General features: G+C 34.2%; 1 protein-coding gene across 2 annotated transcripts in view; it reads left to right on the forward strand.

The window, feature by feature from the left end:
• Positions 1-19,852, forward strand: part of ZPBP (zona pellucida binding protein) — a 116,271-nt gene extending 96,419 nt beyond the window's left edge. For both annotated transcript variants that reach the window (XM_051984353.1, XM_051984361.1), the window contains one exon: positions 19,666-19,852. In XM_051984353.1, coding sequence (XP_051840313.1) covers positions 19,666-19,757 — 92 coding nt within the window. In that variant the 3' untranslated portion in view covers positions 19,758-19,852. The remainder of the gene's footprint in view (positions 1-19,665) is intronic.
• The last annotated feature ends 935 nt before the right edge of the window (positions 19,853-20,787 follow it).

The raw sequence follows: 20,787 nt of genomic DNA on the forward strand, positions 1-20,787 counted from the left end.
AATCCATGCCAGGGTAATTTTTTTTTTACAACATTATCCCTTGCACTCGTTTCTGTTCAGATTTTTCCCCTCCCTCCCTCCACCCCCTCCCCTAGATGGCAAGCAGTCCTATATATGTTAGATATGTTGCAGTATATCCTAGATATAATATATGTTTGCAGAACCGAACAGTTCTCTTGTTGCACAGGGAGAATAGGATTCAGAAGGTATAAATAGCCCGGGAAGAAAAACAAAAATGCAGATAGTTCACATTCGTTTCCCAGTGTTCTTTCTTTGGGTGTAGTTGCTTCTGTCTGTCATTTATCAATTGAAACTCAGGTCTCTTTATCAAAGAAATCCACTTCCATCAAAATATGTCCTCATACAATATCATTGTCGAAGTGTATAATGATCTCCTGGTTCTGCTCATTTCACTTAGCATCAGTTCATGTAAGTCTCGCCAGTCCTCTTTGTATTCATCCTGCTGGTCATTTCTTACAGAACAATAATATTCCATAACATTCATATACCACAATTTACCCAGCCATTCTCCAATTGATGGGCATCCATTCATTTTCTAGTTTCTAGTCACTACAAACAGGGTTGCTACAAACATTTTGGCACATATAGGTCCCTTTCCCTTCTTTAGTATTTCTTTGGGATATAAGCCCAATAGAAACACTGCTGGATCAAAGGATATGCACAATTTGATAACTTTTTGGGCGTAATTCCAGATTGCTCTCCAGAATGGTTGGATTCGTTCACAACTCCACCAACAATGCATTAGTTTTCCCGCATCCCCTCCAACATTAATCATCATTTGCTCCTGTCATCTTAGCCAATCTGACAGGTGTGTAGTGGTATCTTAGAGTTGTCTTAATTTGCATTTCTCTGATCAATAATGATTTGGAACACTCTTTCATATGAGTGGTAATAGTTTCAATTTCATCCTCTGAAAATTGTCTGTTCATATCCTTTGACCATTTATCATTTGGAGAATGGCTTGATTTCTTATAAATTTGAGTCAGTTCTCTATAAATTTTGGAAATGAGGCCTTTATCAGAACCTTTAACTGTGAAGATGTTTTCCCAGTTTGTTGCTTCCCTTCTAATCTTGTTTGCTTTAGTTTTATTTGTACAAAGGCTTTTTAATTTGATGTAATCAAAATTTTCTATTTTGTGATCAGTAATGGTCTCTAGTTCATCTTTGGTCACAAATTTCTTTCTCCTCCACAAGTCTAAGAGATAAATTATCCTATGTTCCTCTAATTTATTTATAATCTCGTTCTTTATGCCTAGGTCACGAACCCATTTTGATCTTATCTTGGTATATGGTGTTAAGTGTGGGTCCATGCCTAATTTCTGCCATACTAATTTCCAATTATCCCAGCAGTTTTTAATCAAATAATGAATTCTTATCCCAGAAGTTAGGGTCTTTGGGTTTGTCAAACACTAGATTGCTATATTGACTATTCTGTCTTGTAAACCTAACCCTTTCCACTGATCCACTAATCTATTTCTTAGTCAATACCAAATGGTTTTGGTGACTGCTACTTTATAATATAATTTTAGATCAGGTACAGCTAGGCCACCTTCATTTGATTTTTTTCATTAATTCCCTTGAGATTCTCGACTTTTTATTGTTCCATATGAATTTTGTTGTTATTTTTTCTAGATCATTAAAATATTTTCTTCGATTTGCTCCTTTAGTGATCCTGAGTGAAAGAAGTGGCATCTCTAACCTTGGAGTAATCTGGTAGTCAGACCAGGTTTTACAGAGAGCTCTGACATCATTGCCTAAAAGAACAGTCATGGGAGTTCCTTTGGGGAAAAAAATCATTCATTAATGACAGAACTTTTGAATGTGAACTCAATAGAACTGACATTATGTAAAAATTGAATTGTTTCAATCCTATAGGATGTTTCATATAGTATTCTCCCAAGTGGTGTATCTATATATTTTCTTATTGTATTTTTATGAATTAAATATTCCATTGTAGAAGTCAATTTCTGTTAAATGATTAAATGAAATAAAATTAGAGTGCTAGTCTTCACTCTTTAAATTGGAGGAACAACGGCAGTTGGTTGGTGTAGTGGATAGAGCACAATCCCTGAAAGTCAGGAGGACCTGAGTTCAAATCTGGTCTCAAGACACTTAACACTTCCTGGCTGTGTGATCCTGGGCAAGTCACTTGACCCCAAATTGCCTCAGCAAAAAATAAATAAATAAATAAAATTGGAGGAACACAGCCAGTATGGACTTGAGCCAATGACAGTAATAATATTAACAATACTATTATTAATAATAAGAGCTCAGAAACACACACATTATTTGTCTATCTTTCAGTCTATCATCTGTATCTAGCTGTTTTTGCTGTCCCATTTAGAAGATACCATAAATCTTTTAGCACTAATTTCTCAAGTAATCTGTTCAGTTCCATATTTTCCTTTATGTTTATAGCTCTGCTTGTCTTATCCAAAACTGAAATGAGACATTGAAATCTCCAGTCCCTAAAGTGTTACTGTTTATGTTTTCTTGTAGCTCGGTTAATGTTTCCTTTAAGCATGTTAAGGCATTCACAGAATATAAATTTGTTAGTGATATTGATTCCTTTTACTTTGCATTTTATTATTTGAATGTTTAATTTCTGTTTGTTTCCGGATGATGATTGTAATTCTTAATTTTTTAGATTCATTTGATACATAGCAAATTTGTTTTTATCCTCCTTGTTTTACTTTGTAATAGTCTGTTTTTGAAATGTTATCTTATAAAAAATTATGAGATTTTGTTTTTTTTCACTCATCTGTCACTCTTTTTATCATTTTATTGAATTGTTTGATCTATTGACATTGAAAGTATTGGGAGTTATATTTATATTTTTCTTCATTTATCTATAATATTTTTTCAATTTACTATTTTTTTCCTCTTCTGTAGATATAGTATCATGTTGTTTCACTTACTTTAGCTTATTCTTTTTTTAAAGTTACCCTAGCCCTAATGGTTCTTTCCCCCTTACTTCTCTTCTCTTCCTCCCATTAAATACCTCCTTTGAGATTTTACTTATTTCAAATTTTTTTGATTTCTGCTTTTATCTGGTTATTCATTTCTTCCTTTCCTCCTGTCACTCAGCCTGTTCCCCTGCAATAGCTTCCCCCATTCCTCTCATTTCTTCTTCCTCTCCTTCTTTTCAATCCTTCTACTCTCCTCATCTTCTCTCCATCTGGTTCTTTTCTTCCTGAAATCACAAGGACCACCTTCCCCTTATTGCTAGCCTTCAGTTTGATGTGTTCATATCACACAATCCCTTACATACTTTCCTTCCCATTTTGATTTATTCCTTTCCTCTTTTTGTAATGCAGCCACCTTCCCCTCCCTTTGTAATGCATCCCCAAGAAAATGTTTCAAGAATGTTTCAAATTCTTTATTATTGAATATGGACCTTTTTTTCTTTGTTAAACTTTCAGATTTGCTGAATCAGTCACCCTGGGCTACATTCTGATCTCTAACATTCTTCACAACACATTATTCCTCCTCTTTCTACATTTTCTTTCTTTTTAAACATACTTTTTTCCAATTACATGTAAAAACAATTTTTAACATTTATTGCAAATTCTCTTTCTCTATATCTTAGCTTTCCTTCTGATTGAGAAAACAAACAAATTGATATATTATACATGTTCAATTGTGCAAAACATTTCTATATTAGTCATGTTAAAAAAGAAAACAAATTAAAAAAAAAAAACAAAGCCCTGGAAAAAATAAAATTTAAAAAGTATGCTTCAATATACATCTCAACTCTATCAGTTCTTTCTATTTTTCATCCTGCCCTTCTGAACTGTCTTGGATCATTATATTGCTTAGAATAACTAAGTCTTTAAGGGTTGATCATCATTCATCATTGTGTTACTATGTACAATATTCTACTGGTTCTGCTCACTTTACTTTACTTCATGTAAGTTTTCCCAGGTGTTTTTCTGAAATTAACCTGCTCATCATTTCTTAACACAATAGTATTTCATCCCAATCATATATAACAACTTGTTTAGTTATTTCATATTTGATGGGCATTGCCTCAATTTTCATTTCTTTGCCACTGCAAAAATAATTATTGCTATTGATTAAAGAAATGCAAATTAAAACAACTCTGAGCTAGTACTACATACCTGTTAGATGGGCTAACATGACAAATAAGGAAAATGCTAAATGTTGGAGAAGATGTAGGGAAGTTGGAAAATTAAAGCTCTATTGATGGAGTTGTAAACTAAATTAAAAATTCTGGAGAACAATGTGAAACTATAACCAGAGAGTTATACAACTGTGCATACATTTTGACTCAGTAATACCTACTAAATCTGTTTCCCAAAGAAATTTAAAGAAAAAAAAGGAAAAGAAACTATATATATGAAAATATTTATAGCAGCTCTTTTTGTGATCTTTTTCCATTTTAACGATCTTTTTGGAATACAGACCCAGGAGTGAGACTTTTGGATATGCACAGTTTTATTGCCCTTTAGTCACACTTCCAAATTGCTCTCTAGAGTGGTTGGATCAGCTCACAACTTTACCAGCAATGCACTACTGTCCCAATTTTTCAGCATCTCTTCCAACATTTATCATGTTGTTTTAGCCAATTTGGGAATGGTGAAATGGTACCTCAAAGTCATTTTGATTTGCATTTCTCTGACCAATAGGGATTTAGAACATTTTTTCCCCATATGATTATAAATGACTTTAATTTCTTCATCTGAAAATTGTTTATTTATATCTTCTGAATGAATTGGGGAACGACTTGTATTCTTATAAATTTGAATCATTTCTCCATATATTTTAGAAATGAGGCCTTTATTAGAAACACTAGCTGTAAATTTTTTCCCCCAGCTTTCTGCTTACTTTCTAATCTTGGCTGCATTGGTTTTGTTTGTGCAAAACCTTTTTAATTTAATGTAATCAATTTTTCATTTGTAATGTTCTCTATTTCTTCTTTTGGCTTTAAATTTTCCCCTTCTCCATATATCTGACAGGTGGATTATCCTGTGGTCTTCTAATTTGCTTATAGTATCACTTTTTATGTCTAAATCATGAACCCATTTTGACTTGGTATAGGATGTTGGTTAGTGACTATTTTCTATTTTCATATCTGCTATACTATTTTCCAATTTTCTTGGCAATTTCTGTCAAAGAGTAAGCTCTTATACTAGAAGCTGAAGTCTTTGGATTTATCAAACAATAGACCTTTATTATAGTCGTTGACTATTGTGTCTTATATACTTAATCTATTCCACTGTTACTCAATTTCTTAGCCAGTACCAAATAGTTTTGATAATTTCTGTTTTTGTAAAATAATTTTAGGTCTGGTACAGATAGGCTACTTTCCTTTTTTTTTGTTGTTTTTTTAAATCCCTTGATAATCTTGATCTTTTGTCCTTCCAGATTAATTTTGTTACTACTGTGTATCTCTATAAAGTAATTTCTTGACAGTTTAATTGATATAACACTGAATATATAGGTTAAGTAGGGTAGAATTGTCATTTTTATTATATTAGCTCGGCTTACCTATGAGCACTTAATATTCTTCCAGTTGTTTAGATCTAATTTTATTTTTGTAGAAAGTGTTTTGTAATTGTGTTAATAGTTCCTGGGTTTTTTTTTTTTAATTTTTATTTAATAATTACTTTATATTAACAGAATCCATTCCAGGGTAATTTTTTTTACAACATTATCCCTTGCACTCGTTTCTGTTCCGATTTTTTTCCCCTCCCTCCCTCTACCCCCTCCCCTAGATGGCAAGCAGTCCTTTATATGTTGGATATGTTGCAGTATATCCTAGATACAATATATGTTTGCAGAACCGAACAGTTCTCTTGTTGCATAGGGATAATTGGATTCAGAAGGTATAAATAACCCGGGAAGAAAAACAAAAATGCAGATAGTTCACATTCGTTTCTCCTGGGTTTTTCTTGTCAAGTAGATTGTCAAATATTTTATATTACTTTTAGTTATTTTAAATAGGATTTCTCATTCTCTTGCTGCTGGGTTTTGCTGGTGATATTTATAAATGCTGAAAATTTATGTGAATTTATTTAATATCCTGCAACTTTGCTAAAGTTGTGAATTGTTTCTAATAGTTTTTTAGCTGATTCTTTAGGATTCTCTAATATACCATCATATCATCTGCAAAAGAGTGGATTGTTTGTTTCCTCATTACTTTAATTCTTTCAATTTTTCTCTACTCATTGCTAAAGGTAACATTTCCAGTACAATAATGAATAATAGTGATAATAATGGGCAAACTTTTTCATCCTTGATATTTTGGGGAATCCTTCTAGGTTGTCCCCTTTACCTATAAGCCTTACTGATGGTTTTAGATAGATGCTACTTATCTTATTAAGGTAAACTCCATTTATTATTTTTAAAAGAAACGGATGTTGTCTGTTGTCAAATGCTTTTTTTGCGTCTGTTGAGAAATCACATGTTTTCTGTTTTGTTATTGATTTGTCAGTTATGCTAACAGTTTTCCTGATGTTGAATTAGCCCTGCAATCCTGGTATAAAAACCACATAATCATAGCATATTATCCTGATTACATGTGGTAATCTCTTTGCTAATATTTTATTTACGATTTTTTGCATCAAAGTTCATTAGGGAAATTGATCTACAATTTTCTTTTTCTGTTTTAGATATAAATATCATATCTGTGTCATAAAAGGAATTTTCTAGTGCTCCTTCATCTGTTTTTCAAAATAGTTTATATAGTATTGGAGTTAGATATAGATATAGATATAGATATAGATATAGATATAGATATAGATATAGATATAGATATAGATATAGATATAGTGTTAGGTAATTGTGTTCATATAGTTCCTGACTTTATCTTGGCAGGTAGAATCCCAAATATTATATATATATATAATTCCACATATAATGGAATTTCTCTTGGTATTTCTTGCTGCTGGCCTTTGTTGGTGATATATAAAACTGATGATGATTTCTATGGATTTATTTTGTATCTTGCAACTTTGCTAAAAATTGTGAATTGTTTCTAGTAGTTTTTTAGTTGATTCTCTAGCATTGTCTAAGTATTCCATCATATCATTTGCAAAGAGTGACAATTTGGTTTCCTTATTACCTACTCTAATTTCTTTAATCCCCATTTTTTCTTGCATTGCCAAAGCTAACAACTCTAATACAATATTGAATAGTAATGGTGATAGTAGGCAACCTTGTTTCAGTTGATCTTATTGGGAATGATTCTAATTTGTCCCCATTATATATGATGCTTGCTGATGGTTTTAAGTAGATGCTTCTGATCATTTTAAGGAAAACTCCATTTATTTCTATACTCTCTAGTGTTTTATTTTTTAATAGGAATGGATGTTGGATTTTATCAAATGCTTTTTCTACATCTATTGAGATGACCATACGTTTTTTTCTTAGTTTGGTTATTGATATAATCAGTTATGCTATTAGTTTTCCTAATATTGAACTAGGACTGCATTCCTGATATAAATCCTACTTGGTCATAGTGTATTATCCTGGGGATGACTTTCTGTAATCTCTTTGCCAATGTTTTATTTAAGATTTTTGTATCAATATTCATTAGAAAAATTGGTCTATAATTTTCTTTCTCTGTTTTCATCCTACTTGATTCAGGTATCAACACCATATCTGTGTCATAAAAGGTTGTTCTGGTCTAATCCTGACTGTTATGTAGGAGTTTAGGGGCTCACAATTTGCTTTCTTTGGTTGGATTGGAGGTCTCACAGCTAACCTGCTGAATCACTAGCCCTCTGAACCGTGACAGAGTAGTTAATGTTGCTGTATTTGCTGTACTTTGACGAAGAGCTTTCTAGTAGATTCTCCATACTGTTCCTGGGCTTGGCTGTGTTCTCCCTCTTCCTGAGGGAGAACCTTTATTTCATGCTAAATGTTTGTGGGTGCTATTGCTCCAAAATCCATTCAGAGTCTTGATCTAGCATTGATTCTGAAGGAAACTGGTGACAGCTCAGGTCATGTCCTGGCTTCTCTGTACTATGTTGGCTTCCCCCGCAAGAGTCCAAAAATTCTTAAAATTTCTCTCCTGTATATATTTTCCAAGTTATTTTTCCTATTGAAATATTTCTCTTTTTTTGTTTTCATTCTTTTGGTTTTGTTGCTTCTAGATGTGTCATGGTGACACTAGCTTCCACTTGCCCAATTCTAATTTTTAAGGAATTATTTTTTTCAATGAGCTTTTGAACCTCCTTTTTCAACTGGCCAATTCTGAGCTTTAAGTTGTTTTCTTCAGTAACTTGTGCCTTTTTAAAAAAGTTATATTTGGCCATTTGTTTCTTAAGGTATTATTTTCTTTGAACAAAAATTTTGTGCCTTCTTTACCTATCTAGACTTTTTTTCTCCATAATTTTCTTTTATCACTGCTTTCTGTTCCCAAGTTTTCCTCTATCTCATTTATTTGGTTTTTTAAAATCCTTTTTGAGCTTTTCCAGGAATTCTTTTTTTTAAGTATCAAGACCAATACCCATGTTTCTGTGAAGCTTTGGAAGTAGCTGTTTTGCTTTGCCTGCTTCTAAATTTTGTGTTTTGATATTCCCTCTCACCATAGTAACTTTGGTCAGGGTCTTTTTTTTTTTTTTTTTTTAAATACTTTGATCCTTTCCCCAGCTTATTTTTTGACTTTTAACTTTATGTTAAAGTTCAACTCTATTCCTGATGTGGAGGGATCCCTGCTTCAAACTTCAGGATTTTCAATCTGCTATTTTCAGAACTAGTTCTGCTACCTATAAATTTTCATTTTTCCCCTATATAGTATGATCCAAGGAGAATTGTGGTCTACTAATTGTATAGCCTGTGCTTTGTTTTTTGAGCAACCATATGCACTTTTTTTTAAAGCTCTGGAATTGTGACCATGGTTCCTTGCTCCCCTGCAGTCCCATGCTCTAATATGCCCATGGATTGTAATCTAGAACCAAGTATTGGGCATTGCAACAGAGCCCTTTAACTAGTGCTTACAAAGTGTCCCTTGTAATGTCCTTCTGACCCCAGTCATCCATCTCTTTTCCTGTATGTGACTGAGAGCTTTAGAAGCCAGTGGCTACTATTTAGTTGCACCCATGAGTCATTGCTGATTTGCACTCTTTTCCTTGTGAAATAGATCTTTCTTATTGATCTCAGTTGTGGCTAGAAAATTGTTTTATCCTTTTTTGTTTGTTTGTTTGTTTGTTTGTTTTGGAGTTTGTTTTTAATTTTGTTGTTCTTTTTTAGTGATGGTTCTATCATTCCAGAATTTATTTTGAGGTATAGGAGAGGAATTTGGGAGAGCTCAAATGAATCCCTGCCTTTACCAAGTAATCTTTATGCTATTTTCTCATCCTACATTTTTTCTAGTGGGTAGAAAAATATTATTTGTGTTATTTGAATTTCCTTTTCCTTCATGTTGTCTTTCTCCTGATTGATTGCAGAACTTGTTTCTGAATTGATTTATTATATTTAATCAGTATTTGTCTAGGAGTTGGCAATATTGGATTTCTTTTGGAGGCAACCTGTAAATTCTTTCAAGTGACGTTTTTGTTTTTAGATATGCTAAGCAGTTCTCCCCTATTCTTTCCTTCCTTATTGTTTTTAGTCCTGTAGTATATTAAGACCCATATTTTTAGGTTGTCTTATGTATCCTATTTTTGAGATTAGTGTGTTTTGTTTGAATAGTGGGCATAATTTCTTATAATATTATGTTTTTTTTTCTTCTAGATTGTCCTTTATTTTTATGTATTCACATGCCCCACTCTTGTTCTCTTTTTTGTCTCTTTGGTGTTAAGGCTTGTGATTACAGATTCCAGTTTTTCTTTTTTGGTCTATTTTTGCCTTATAGAATATATATTTTGCTCTTATAGTACTCATTTCCCTTTTATATCACTCAAAAACAGTGTATTGTGGTTCCATATTTTCCTCAAATTCTACAGGATTATTTTCCTCAAGTATTAGATTGTTTCCCCTTGTTTTTCAGTATTTATTTCTAGATGCCCCAACACATTTATATGATTTTGGAGCCATATACCCCTTGATTTTTGGTAATCTCAAGTAATTTTTCCCTTTATTTTCCCTTACATTTACTATCTGCCTCCCTTCCCTCTGATGGTAGTTTCCTTGGCCTCTGGATCTCAGATTATGTCAGCCTCTTGGTCAAGTCATAGTTCAGTAGTCTGGGGGTTTGTCTCAAATCTCTTTTAGGTTGTTCTTTTTCCACTTTTCTAAGTACTCTGGCCTGGCAGCAGTAATTTAGAGAACCACTACTTCTTTGATGCTACAGGGTTGATTTCTGAGGCTATAGGAGAAAAGGAGTGTTAAGCTCTATTTCAAGCCCAGAAACGTGTCCTGCTTCTTTTTCTCTTGTTCTTAGCTTTCCTGCAAAGATCTTTTGTAGCACAAACTTGAGTGCTTTTTTCTCTCTCTTTCTCTTGTCTCCACTCTTTTTCTTTTTCTGATAGCTCTCTTATCTCTGAGCTTTCCTCTCCTTTTCCCCTTCTTTTCCCCTCCCACACCACCTCAATCCACTCCACCCCAGTTTCTATTTCTGGAAAGCTGCTATAATGCTGCCTTGCAGTCATGGCTGAGTACTGAACTCTTGAACTGAGTTTTTTAGAGTACTGGAAAGGGGGGGAGGCACAATATGGCATCAGTTTTATTTGGGAGCCTGTATATTGATTCTTGTATTGGAGCAACGAAATGCAACCTCATAGCCAGTTGCTCAGAAGGTAAGGTAGTGAACTTACTGTTGTAATCAGTTCATAGATTTGTTTTACTTTGCTTTTTAGACTTCTTTTAAATATCCTAAATCATGGAGGCAGCTGAATTTGCTATATCTTTGGTGCATTATTTCCATTTTGGAAAAGTTTGACAGGATCAGAAAAAATATCTAATTCTTCATCTTGTTAATCATTCTTTGTGTACTTTTTCTAATCAAAAAGCTAAAAATCCATAAAATTCACAATTTGTCATCTTGTAGTAATATCAGTTTCTAAACTGGTAATCCTATTACAGGAATCCAAAATCAGTCATAAAATGTATGGCTCAGGCTTATTGACTCTTCCAATCCATTCCCCCTTCTTTGTTGGAAGCTCTAAACCTAATCATGGCTACATAGGCTGTGTTCTAAGCCTACTGGGTCTTTGTTTTGTTTTGCTTTACCCATGTTTTGTGTATGCTGCCTTTAGCTTTATGCAGACTTTTAATTCCCCTTCTTTTCTCCAGGATCATTTGCACAATTTCACTCTCATTCCATGAGAGAACCAACTGTTAAAATGCTATCCTGCTATCATGCTCTTCTCACATTATTAACATGGCATAGCACCAACCAGGAAAATTATACATGCTATATCCAAGTTCATAATTTTCACTGTAGTATACAGAATGATTCTATCACATTGTTCATTCTCTCAGATGGTCTTGGGTTTCGAAAACAGTTCTTCCTCCCCCTTCCAATTTCTCATTGATCCTTTAGCCTGTCATTGACAGCAACTGTTCTAAACATTTATATCTTCCCTCAAGCTTCAAACTCTTTCATCATTTGAAAAATGAATTTATTTTCTATTTTAGTAAGAGCAAATGAACTATCTAATGTAGAATCCCTCAATATATCTTGATGTCCATCTCAGACTATTCATTAATCACTAGCTATTCTCATATCATCTCTAGGTCTCTAAGGAAGACAGATTTTTTCCCTAATTTTCATAGATCAGTCTTTCACTTGTGCTCTTGATCCAATATCCTCAACCTCTGTGACCTTTCTACCTTTCTTATTGTAATATCTTCAATTTCTCTGTCTTCTAGATTCTCACTAATTCTCACATTTCTCATGTCTTGTATTTAACCTTCTTCTCCTTTTAGATATGATTATATTTCATTTTCTAATTATTTATATTCATAATTTCATTTCAGTAGTATTCAATTTGTACATACATTCTCAAGTCTCTTATTCTAGGGTAAATTTTAGCTTTCTATGTTCTACAGGCCTTAGAGCTATTTTAATCAAATTATAGACTATCAATTCAAACAAACATATACTAGCTTTCTGGAGGTCCTTTAGATGGGCCTTGATCTTTAGATGGAGAAGTGATGAAGTCAGGAGAGCCACTAGGAGGATGGTCAAAATTGGAATGTCTCATTTCCAGTTCTCTCAGCCCTTATATACCTTAGTACAATTACAGCATTATACCATACTGAGTATATGTGAACTAGAGAACTATTACATCACCATACTAAGTACTAACTATATATGTGAACTAAAGAATCATCACATTATCAATTTTACTGAGCTAACACCTTGTTGTAAGTATCCTTGTTTCTAGGATACTTCTCCAGAGTTCCAGCCCTCTACACCTTCCGTTTTCTTTTGTTTTAGGACCCAGAGGGGTCATATCCTCCCTGACTTCGCAGGGAGGTCAGAACACCAAACCAGATATTGTTAGTAGGTTTCCTTTGGACTGAAGGGTCTTATGTGAAACGGGTATACATAAATCCATCAGCATGGGAAGCATTACACAAGCACATAGTAACACAGGTTAGTAGTGATGTAACAATATGAAGAAACATGAGAAATTATACATGTCCATAAGTCCTAGAAGGAGGGTATATAAATAATAATCTCACACACACTTTCTTCAGTGGCCAAGAGATAGTCTAAAACCACTCTATTGTCCATAACTTCATGTGTCAGGGAGTCCAATGATTCCTGCAAGTTTTGAAGTGCTGCAGCAGTCTCATTATGTATCAGGGAATCCAATGATTTCTGAACATTTTGAAATTCTACAACAGTCTCATCATGTCTCAGGGAATCTAATGATTCCTGCTAGTTTGAAAGTCCTGCAACAATCTTATCATGTCTTAGGGAATCCAATGATTCCTGCTGGTTTTGAAGTCCTGCAACAGTCTCATCAACAATTTTTGTTGTTCATTGGCACATGTAGTTAGAGATGGAACGATCTGATGTTTCTTGGGTCTTTTCCTTTGTTTCAAGGATCTTATCGTTTTCTGTCTCTCTCCAATGAACAAGGTGAATACAGCTCCTTGGCACCCATCTGATTCCTTCTTCAGTTGTAGAGGTACAAGCAAACCCTTTCCCCCAAGCTATTAACCTTTCCTTCCATTCTGGTGGTTATCTAAAGAAAGTGGAACTTCTTGCACTGGACACTGCTCTTCTGTTGGGTTATAAAACCTGTCTGCCCAAGCCAGTGCATCTTTATTAAAAAAAAAAACCAAAAAAACAAAAAACAAAAAACTAATAGTATAAAGAGCTAAATTTAAAAGTTCTCTAGAGTTACCTGTGGCTCCCCCTTTCTTTTGTTTTTGGGGGAGCATCTTGATATCTCTGTTTCTCCTCTCTACTATTGCCTGCCCTTGAGGATTAAAAGCTATGCCAGTGGTGTGTAAAATCTGATAATATGCACCAAAGTGTGCAAAATTTTTAGAAGTATATGTAGGTCTGTTATCTGTTTTTATTGTTTGTGGCACACCCATAATTGTAAAAGCTTGTATTTTAATAAAATTCTAGCCACAAGCACTGGGAAAGGAATAAGGCTTTGGTCTGGTTGTGCTGGGAGGTTCACCTACTCTATCACACTGTGTGCTTGATGAAGAACTGCTGTGGGTCCCTCTTTTGTAGCAAAAAACTGATATTTCCAAGGGTTTCTGAGTAACTCATTCAACCACATTGCATAAAGCCAATTCAACTTTTCTCAAAGCCTCTTGAGCTTCTTTTGTAAGCTAGTGTGGTGAATTTATAGCATTGTCTCCCTTAAAATATAATGGTTGTAGTTGATAGGTTGTTAAGCCTAACACTGGATACATCCATTGGACATTGTCTATCAATTTTTGAAAGTCACTTAAGGTGTTCAAATTATCTGTTCTTAAAGAAAGTTTTTGTACTGTTAAGCACCTTAGGGTATACTCTATATCCTAAATATTGAAAAGGAACATGTCTTTGAATTTTTTCTGGCACTATATGCAATTTGTAGTTCCTTAGTATTTTATGGTCTTTTGTTGACATGCTTCTAACATTTGCTCCTCATGTAATATAACAACATAACTTTTGGAAATGCTTTTCTTATTGGAGTAAGAGCAGCAAAAACATACATTTGACACATAGTAGGTCTATTTTCTATTCCCTGTGGCAAAACTGTCCATTCATATCTTTTATAAAGCTCAGCTGAATTAATGCTGGGTACTGAAAAGGCAAATTTTTTCATATCCTCCTTATCTAGAAGGATAGAATAGAAACAATACTTAATATCTATAACCCAAAGAGGCCATTCTCTAAGCAATTGAGTAGGAGATGGAAGTCCAAGCTGAAAAGTTCCCATAATTTCCATCTGTTCATTTACCTTTCTTAAATCAGTTAACATCCTACATTTTCCAGATTTCTTTTTTACAACTAATACAAGGGAATTCCAAGAGAAGGTTGTAAGTGTCCTTGGTCAAATTGCTCTTGTACTATATCTGATAAATCCTGAATTTTATCACTTGCTAAGATCCTGTTCTACACACACTGGTATATCAGTTTTTTATTGACTGAGAACAGGTAAGAGTACAGGCAGGCCTTTAACAGCAGCCCTGCCTACAAAGCGTAAGTACTCAACTACAAAACAAATTTTTTTGCCTGGGGTCTCGGAGCCAATATCTGCTTCCCATTTCCCTGAGTCAATCTACATCCTGATGCCCAATGGAAGCCTTTATCACATTTTAGACATAGGATTTTGGTCTTGTTCTTGCATCATCTTCTCTGCCAACACTGAACTTTCAGATGCCCCAATTTACCACATTGAAAACTTCTGTTTCACCTTCAAATATCCATCTCAAAGGGAAAGCATAATTTAAGCTGCTATTGATCCTCTTATGCCAGACGTATAGGTCTCTGCCTTAATCTCTGGCCAATGACTGGGCCAATTGACACCTCTAATGACTGTATGATCTACACCTATATCTATCAACCCTTTTAATGTTATGCTATTTACATAGATAGTGATCATACCTTGGTCAGCTGTAATAGCTGCAGTCTAGAATATGCCTGGATTCTATTGTTGGGAGTCAAAATCTGGGAAAATATCACCAGACTGCCTATCAGGAGTCTGTATCAGTAAACTTGATGCTACTATTCCTGGGTGATAAATCACACACTGTCTACTTGTATTAGTGACTAGGATATTATCTACACGTTTCCCAAATCAGTGTATAGATAGACACTGTTTTGTAAGCACTCTGAGAAGGTGAAATGGTCAAGCCTACTGTGCCTGGAGGCAAAGGATCTATATTTTGGACAGGGACAGATTTCACCTCTCCAGGTGATATCTCAGTAGTCCCAGCTGCATATAATTCTATTCTCCCCAATTGTAATCCCTTTCTCCCATCAGGTTGCTTCTTTGCTTATTAATCACATTGGAGTACTGAATTTCTAAAGACTCTCTGGGAGTAACATGGGCTGTCATCATGCTCCAAGTGTTTTTGCCTGGGGTCCTGGATCCAAGCCCTGCTTCCCATTTCCCTGAGTCAGTCTACATTCTGATGCCCAATAGAAGCCTTTGTTGCATTTTAGACATAGGATTTTGGTCTTGTTCTTGCACCATCTTCTCTGCCAACACTGAACTTTCAGATGACCTAATTTACCACATTGAAAGCATTGATGAGTCTCTCTGGAAGTCCCTTGCCAAAAGGGACCCTATCTTCTCATGTTCTGATCTTGAAAAGTCTGCATTCATAGCTTGGGTATAAAAGGTATCTGTGCCTACTGTGGCACAGTATCTTATGATTTCATCTAAAGGAGCATCCTTGTGTAGTCCTAGCATAATTCTTCTACAAACCTCATTAGCATTTTCTCTAGCAAGTTATCTTATCATTATTTCTGTTGCTACATTTTTACCAATAGTTCATATGACAGCTGTCTGCAGATGTCCCACAGAATCAGCAAAGGATTCATTTGGATTTTGCTCTTTTTTTGTGAAAGCTTCTCTTCTATCTTGTCTTCCTGGGAGGGTGCCCCATGCTTTGATAGCAGTAGCAGCAGCAGCAGCAGCAATTTGCTCATATGCTGTTATAGGGTAATTAATCTATGCTGAAGTTTCTGCATAAAGACCTAAACCTGTTAGTTGATCAAAGGTGACTGGTATATTAACTCCAGTTTGCTTGTTTCATTGGGCTTGTTCTACAGAGTTCATTATACTCAGAAAGCCACAACAAGTTTTGTCCAGGTTCTAAACATGTCCTTGTTATAGATTTCCAATCATTAGGGGTTAAAACGTCAAAAGCAAAATTCTCTAATAACATCAGATCTTTGATAATTTCCAAATTAAAAGGAATGTATCTTCTTCTTTCATGACCTGAAGAGTCAAGCTCTTCCATCACAGGTATAATTTTATTCTTAAATCAGTTGTATCCTGTCCTTCATCTTTAGCTTTAATTAATGCCTTTTGTAATCATGTCATAGAGGGTACACAAAGCTGCTGCATGGGTGGTACCGATTGAGAAGCACCACACTCCTTAATTTCATCAGCTCTGTACTTAACTCTTTTCTTGTCCAATTCTTCATGCTTTTCTGCTGCTGTGTCACTACCAACCTTCTCCTGCTTTTTCTCCTTTTTCCTTATTTTAAGACTTGTGGGACTCCTTAAAGGCAGTTGTATTATGTTGTATATATAGAATGTGTCCTCAGTAATTGATTCAGGACCATTATCATTGTAATATTCAATTAGTTGCCCTCCCACTAGTTTCCACTTATCTGGCTCTAATTTTTCTTCCTTAAAGAACCAAGGAGGCATGTACTCTAATATTTCTAAGAGTCCAGTGATCTGCTCCCAAGTTACCAACAAATCTTGCTTCTTTATTAACCTAACTATGCTTGCTACATATTTCCCTTGGGGCAGAAAGGCTCTTTTAAGTATTTGCCTCATTTCAGCTGAAAGACAAAAGTGACTAGTTTAGCCCTTACCAAAGTTTCCTTCTTGTCTGTTTTTATACTCACCCTATTTCCGGGTCACAGGGACTTCTCCACTGAGCTTATGGTCGTGTCAGTTGAACTGTTGAGTGTAGATTCTTACATCCAGAGCCTCAGAATGTAGTGTGCTTCTTTCCATGCCCCATGTTTAGGGTTCAAAAATGTAATGTTCAGGTTAGTTTTCTGGAGGTCCTTTGGACGGGCCTTGGTCTTTAGGTGGAGAAGTGATGAAGGCAGGAGAGCCACCAGATGGTCAAAAATGGAATGTCTCATTTCCAGTCCTCTCAGCCCTTATATCTTTAGTACAATTACATTATTACAGAATACTGAATGTGTGGACTAGAGAGAACCATTACATCACCATACTAAGTACTAAGTATATATGTGAACTAGAGAATCTTCATCTCATCAATTCCATTGAGCTCATACCTTGTTGTAAGTATCCTTGTTTCAAGTATACTTCTCCAGGGTTCTGGCCCTCTCCACATCTGGAGGAACAAAAGCTCAAAAATTTCAAGGAAATTAATGAAAAAAATGCAAATGAAGGTGACCTAACTGTACCAGACCTAAAACTATATTATAAAGCAGCAGTTATCAAAACCATTTGGTACTGGTTAAGAAATAGAGTACCTGATCAGTGGAAAAGATTAGGTTCACAGGACAAAATAGTCAATGACTATAATAATCTACTGTTTGACAAACCCAAAGACCCCAGGTTTTGGGATAAGAACTTACTATTTGACAAAAACTGCAGGGAAAAATTGGAAATTAGTATGGCAGAAACTAGGCATTGACCTACACTTAACACCCTATACCAAGATAAGATCAAAATGGGGTCATGATTTAGATATAAAGAATGATATTGTAAGCAAGTTAGAAGAACAAAGGATAGTTTACCTCTCAGATCTGTGAAGAAGGAAGGAATTTGTGGCTAAAGACAAACTTAAATATATTATTGAATACAAAATAGATAATTTTGATTATATTAAGTTAAAAAATGTTTTGTACAAAATTAAAATGGAAGCAATAAGCTGGGAAAACATTTTTACACTCAAGGGTTCTGATAAATACCATTTGTAAAACATATAGAAATTTGACTCAAATTTACAAGAATTTAAGCCATTCTCCAATTGATAAATGGTCAAAAGATATGAACAAGCAATTTTCAGATGAAAAAAATTGAAACGACTTTTAGTCATATAAAAAGGTGATTTAAATCACTATCAGAAAAAGGCAAATTAAGACAACTCCACTACACCTCTCAGATTGGCTAAGGTGACAGGAAAAGATAATAACAAATATTGGAGACCATGTTGGAAAACTGGGACACTAATACATTGTTGGTAGAATTGTGAATGGGTCCAACCATTCTGGAGAGCAATTTGGAACTATGCTCAAAAAGTTCTCAAACTGTGCATATCATTTGATCCAGCAGTGTTACTTCTGGGCTTATATCTCAAAGAGATTTTAAAGAAGGGAAAGGGACCCACATGTGCAAAAGTGTATGTAGCAGCCCTTTTTGTATTGGCAAGAAACTGGAAACTGAGAGGATGCTCATCAATTGGGGAATGGCTGAATATGTTATAGCATATAAATGTTATGGAATATTATCTTTCTGTAAGAAATGATCAGCAGGATGATTTCATAGAGGCCTGGAGGGACTTAGATGAACTGATGCTAAGTGAAATGAGCAGAACCAGGAAATTATTGTACAGGCACCAGTGATTAATTCTGATGGATGTGGCTCTCTTCAACAATGGGATGATTCAGAGCAGTTCCAATAATCTTGTGATGAAGAGAGTCATCTACACCCAGAGGGAGGACTGTGGGAACTGAATGTGGTTCACAACATAGCATTTTCACTTTTTTTTGTTGTGGTTTGTTTGCATTTTGTTTTCTTTCTCATTTTTTCCCTTTTTATTTAATTTTTCTTGTGCAGCATGATATTTGTGGAAATATGTACAGAAGAATTGTACATGTTTAACATGTATTGGATCACTTGCTATCTAGGAGAGAGAGTGGGAGGAAGGGAGGGAAAAAATAGAACACAAGATTTTGTAAGGATGAATGTTGAAAATTATCCATGAATATATATTGAAAATAAAAAGCTTTAATTAAAAAAAGAAAACAAAAACAAAAAAGAAAATTATAAAATAAATCAAGGTAATTTCCTCACTGCTGAACTTAATCTTTACTTATTTTATACTTTTTTTTTGCTTTGGGTAATATTTTTGTACTAATATACTAGAAGGAACATATATAAAAGGATTTATACAAATACTTAGTATGTTGTATTTATGATTATTCTATACTCCTCTTCCAAGATAACACAAGTTAATTACAACTTAATTCTAAAAAATTCATGAATTATTTCTGTTGATATCAGTGATTTTCCTAGTTTAAGCTGTTTATAATTTATCCTCCTCCTCCAAACTTCAGTATAACTTTCCTTGGTAGGCTATGGTTTATATACATCTGTTCTGCAAAGTAATGTTTAAGTAATGTTGCCAACACCTGACTCATTAATCATTAAGCTATCTTCTAATCTGTAGGAAAAAAATATTGAGAATTTGTGTAAACATGCAATTAATGTGAACTCTCTTATTTGTCACTGGATTAAAATGTTGAAGAATATATCACTTTATTAAGTCATTTGTATCATATATGCCTTTTAGAGATATTTTATTTATTAACTTTTTCTTTATTTACAGTGATCTGTAACCCTGGAACTTATAACCCCCACAGTGGAATTCACTGCCTTCAGTGCAACAGCAGCATGGCATATGGATCAACAAAATGCTAAAGTACCATTATTTTATGCTTTTTGGCAACTTAATAAATTAAAAAAGTTAATAATTTCAGCATTTTGCATAAGTAAAATACATTTATTAAAAAAAATTATGACTCATCTTTTTAATCAAGTATTACAATGTGAAAATGTTTTACCAAGACTGAAAATACTGGACTCCAAAGTTCCTAATTTATTAATAAAATTCATTTATTTTAGACTCACAGTGTAAAATTCAGTGTAAAATATCTATACATTATGACCTGCATCATTGTGCTTTAGAAATATGCTATAGTATTCTATATTTTCTCTGTATTCTGTACATGTAAGTAGGTCAAAAGAATTTTAAAATTCTCAGTGCAAAAATATTGTGGAATGAATAATGAATCTGAATTCAGAAGATCTGAATTCCTAGCAGCACTTCTAATGCTAATCCTAGCACAACCACTTACTAGCCATGTAACTTTGGGCAAATTATTACATGTTTCTGGACTTTCATCTTTTTTTCTGTGAAATGAAGGGGTTAAGTTGGATGAGTTCATACCTTCCAACTTTATTTCTGGAACTCTGATTAGTCAGATTACTACTATCAGGTTATTTCATTTTTTATGTGGCTACTTTTTACAGATTTATTTTTTGCTTCAAAAGACACCCCAGGGAGTTATTTATATTAATCTAACCCTACATTAGAAGGAACCGTATGCACCGTAGCCAGTGGATTTTACCAAGGGACAATTTTTGTATATTCATTGCAGGCCTCACTTAGTGCAACAAATAAAGTGTGGCAGTAATTTTAATGTACCTTTGTGTTTAGCATCCTTTAAATAGCCCCTATTAATGGAATAGAATAACATGTTCCCATTTTAATAATATAGAATGAATCCAAGAATTTTAATTTCATTTCTATCTTTAAGAGTTGTCTTTTTTGGAAAAAAATCATCTAACTTCTTTGTAGTCTCATTCCTTCCATTGTTAAAAATCAATGATTAATGATTTATTTCACAGGGATGGTATATGTAGTTTATTTATGTATGCCAGAATGTTA

The sequence above is a fragment of the Antechinus flavipes genome, chromosome 1 (assembly GCF_016432865.1).
Source record: "Antechinus flavipes isolate AdamAnt ecotype Samford, QLD, Australia chromosome 1, AdamAnt_v2, whole genome shotgun sequence".
Taxonomy (NCBI): domain Eukaryota; kingdom Metazoa; phylum Chordata; class Mammalia; order Dasyuromorphia; family Dasyuridae; genus Antechinus; species Antechinus flavipes.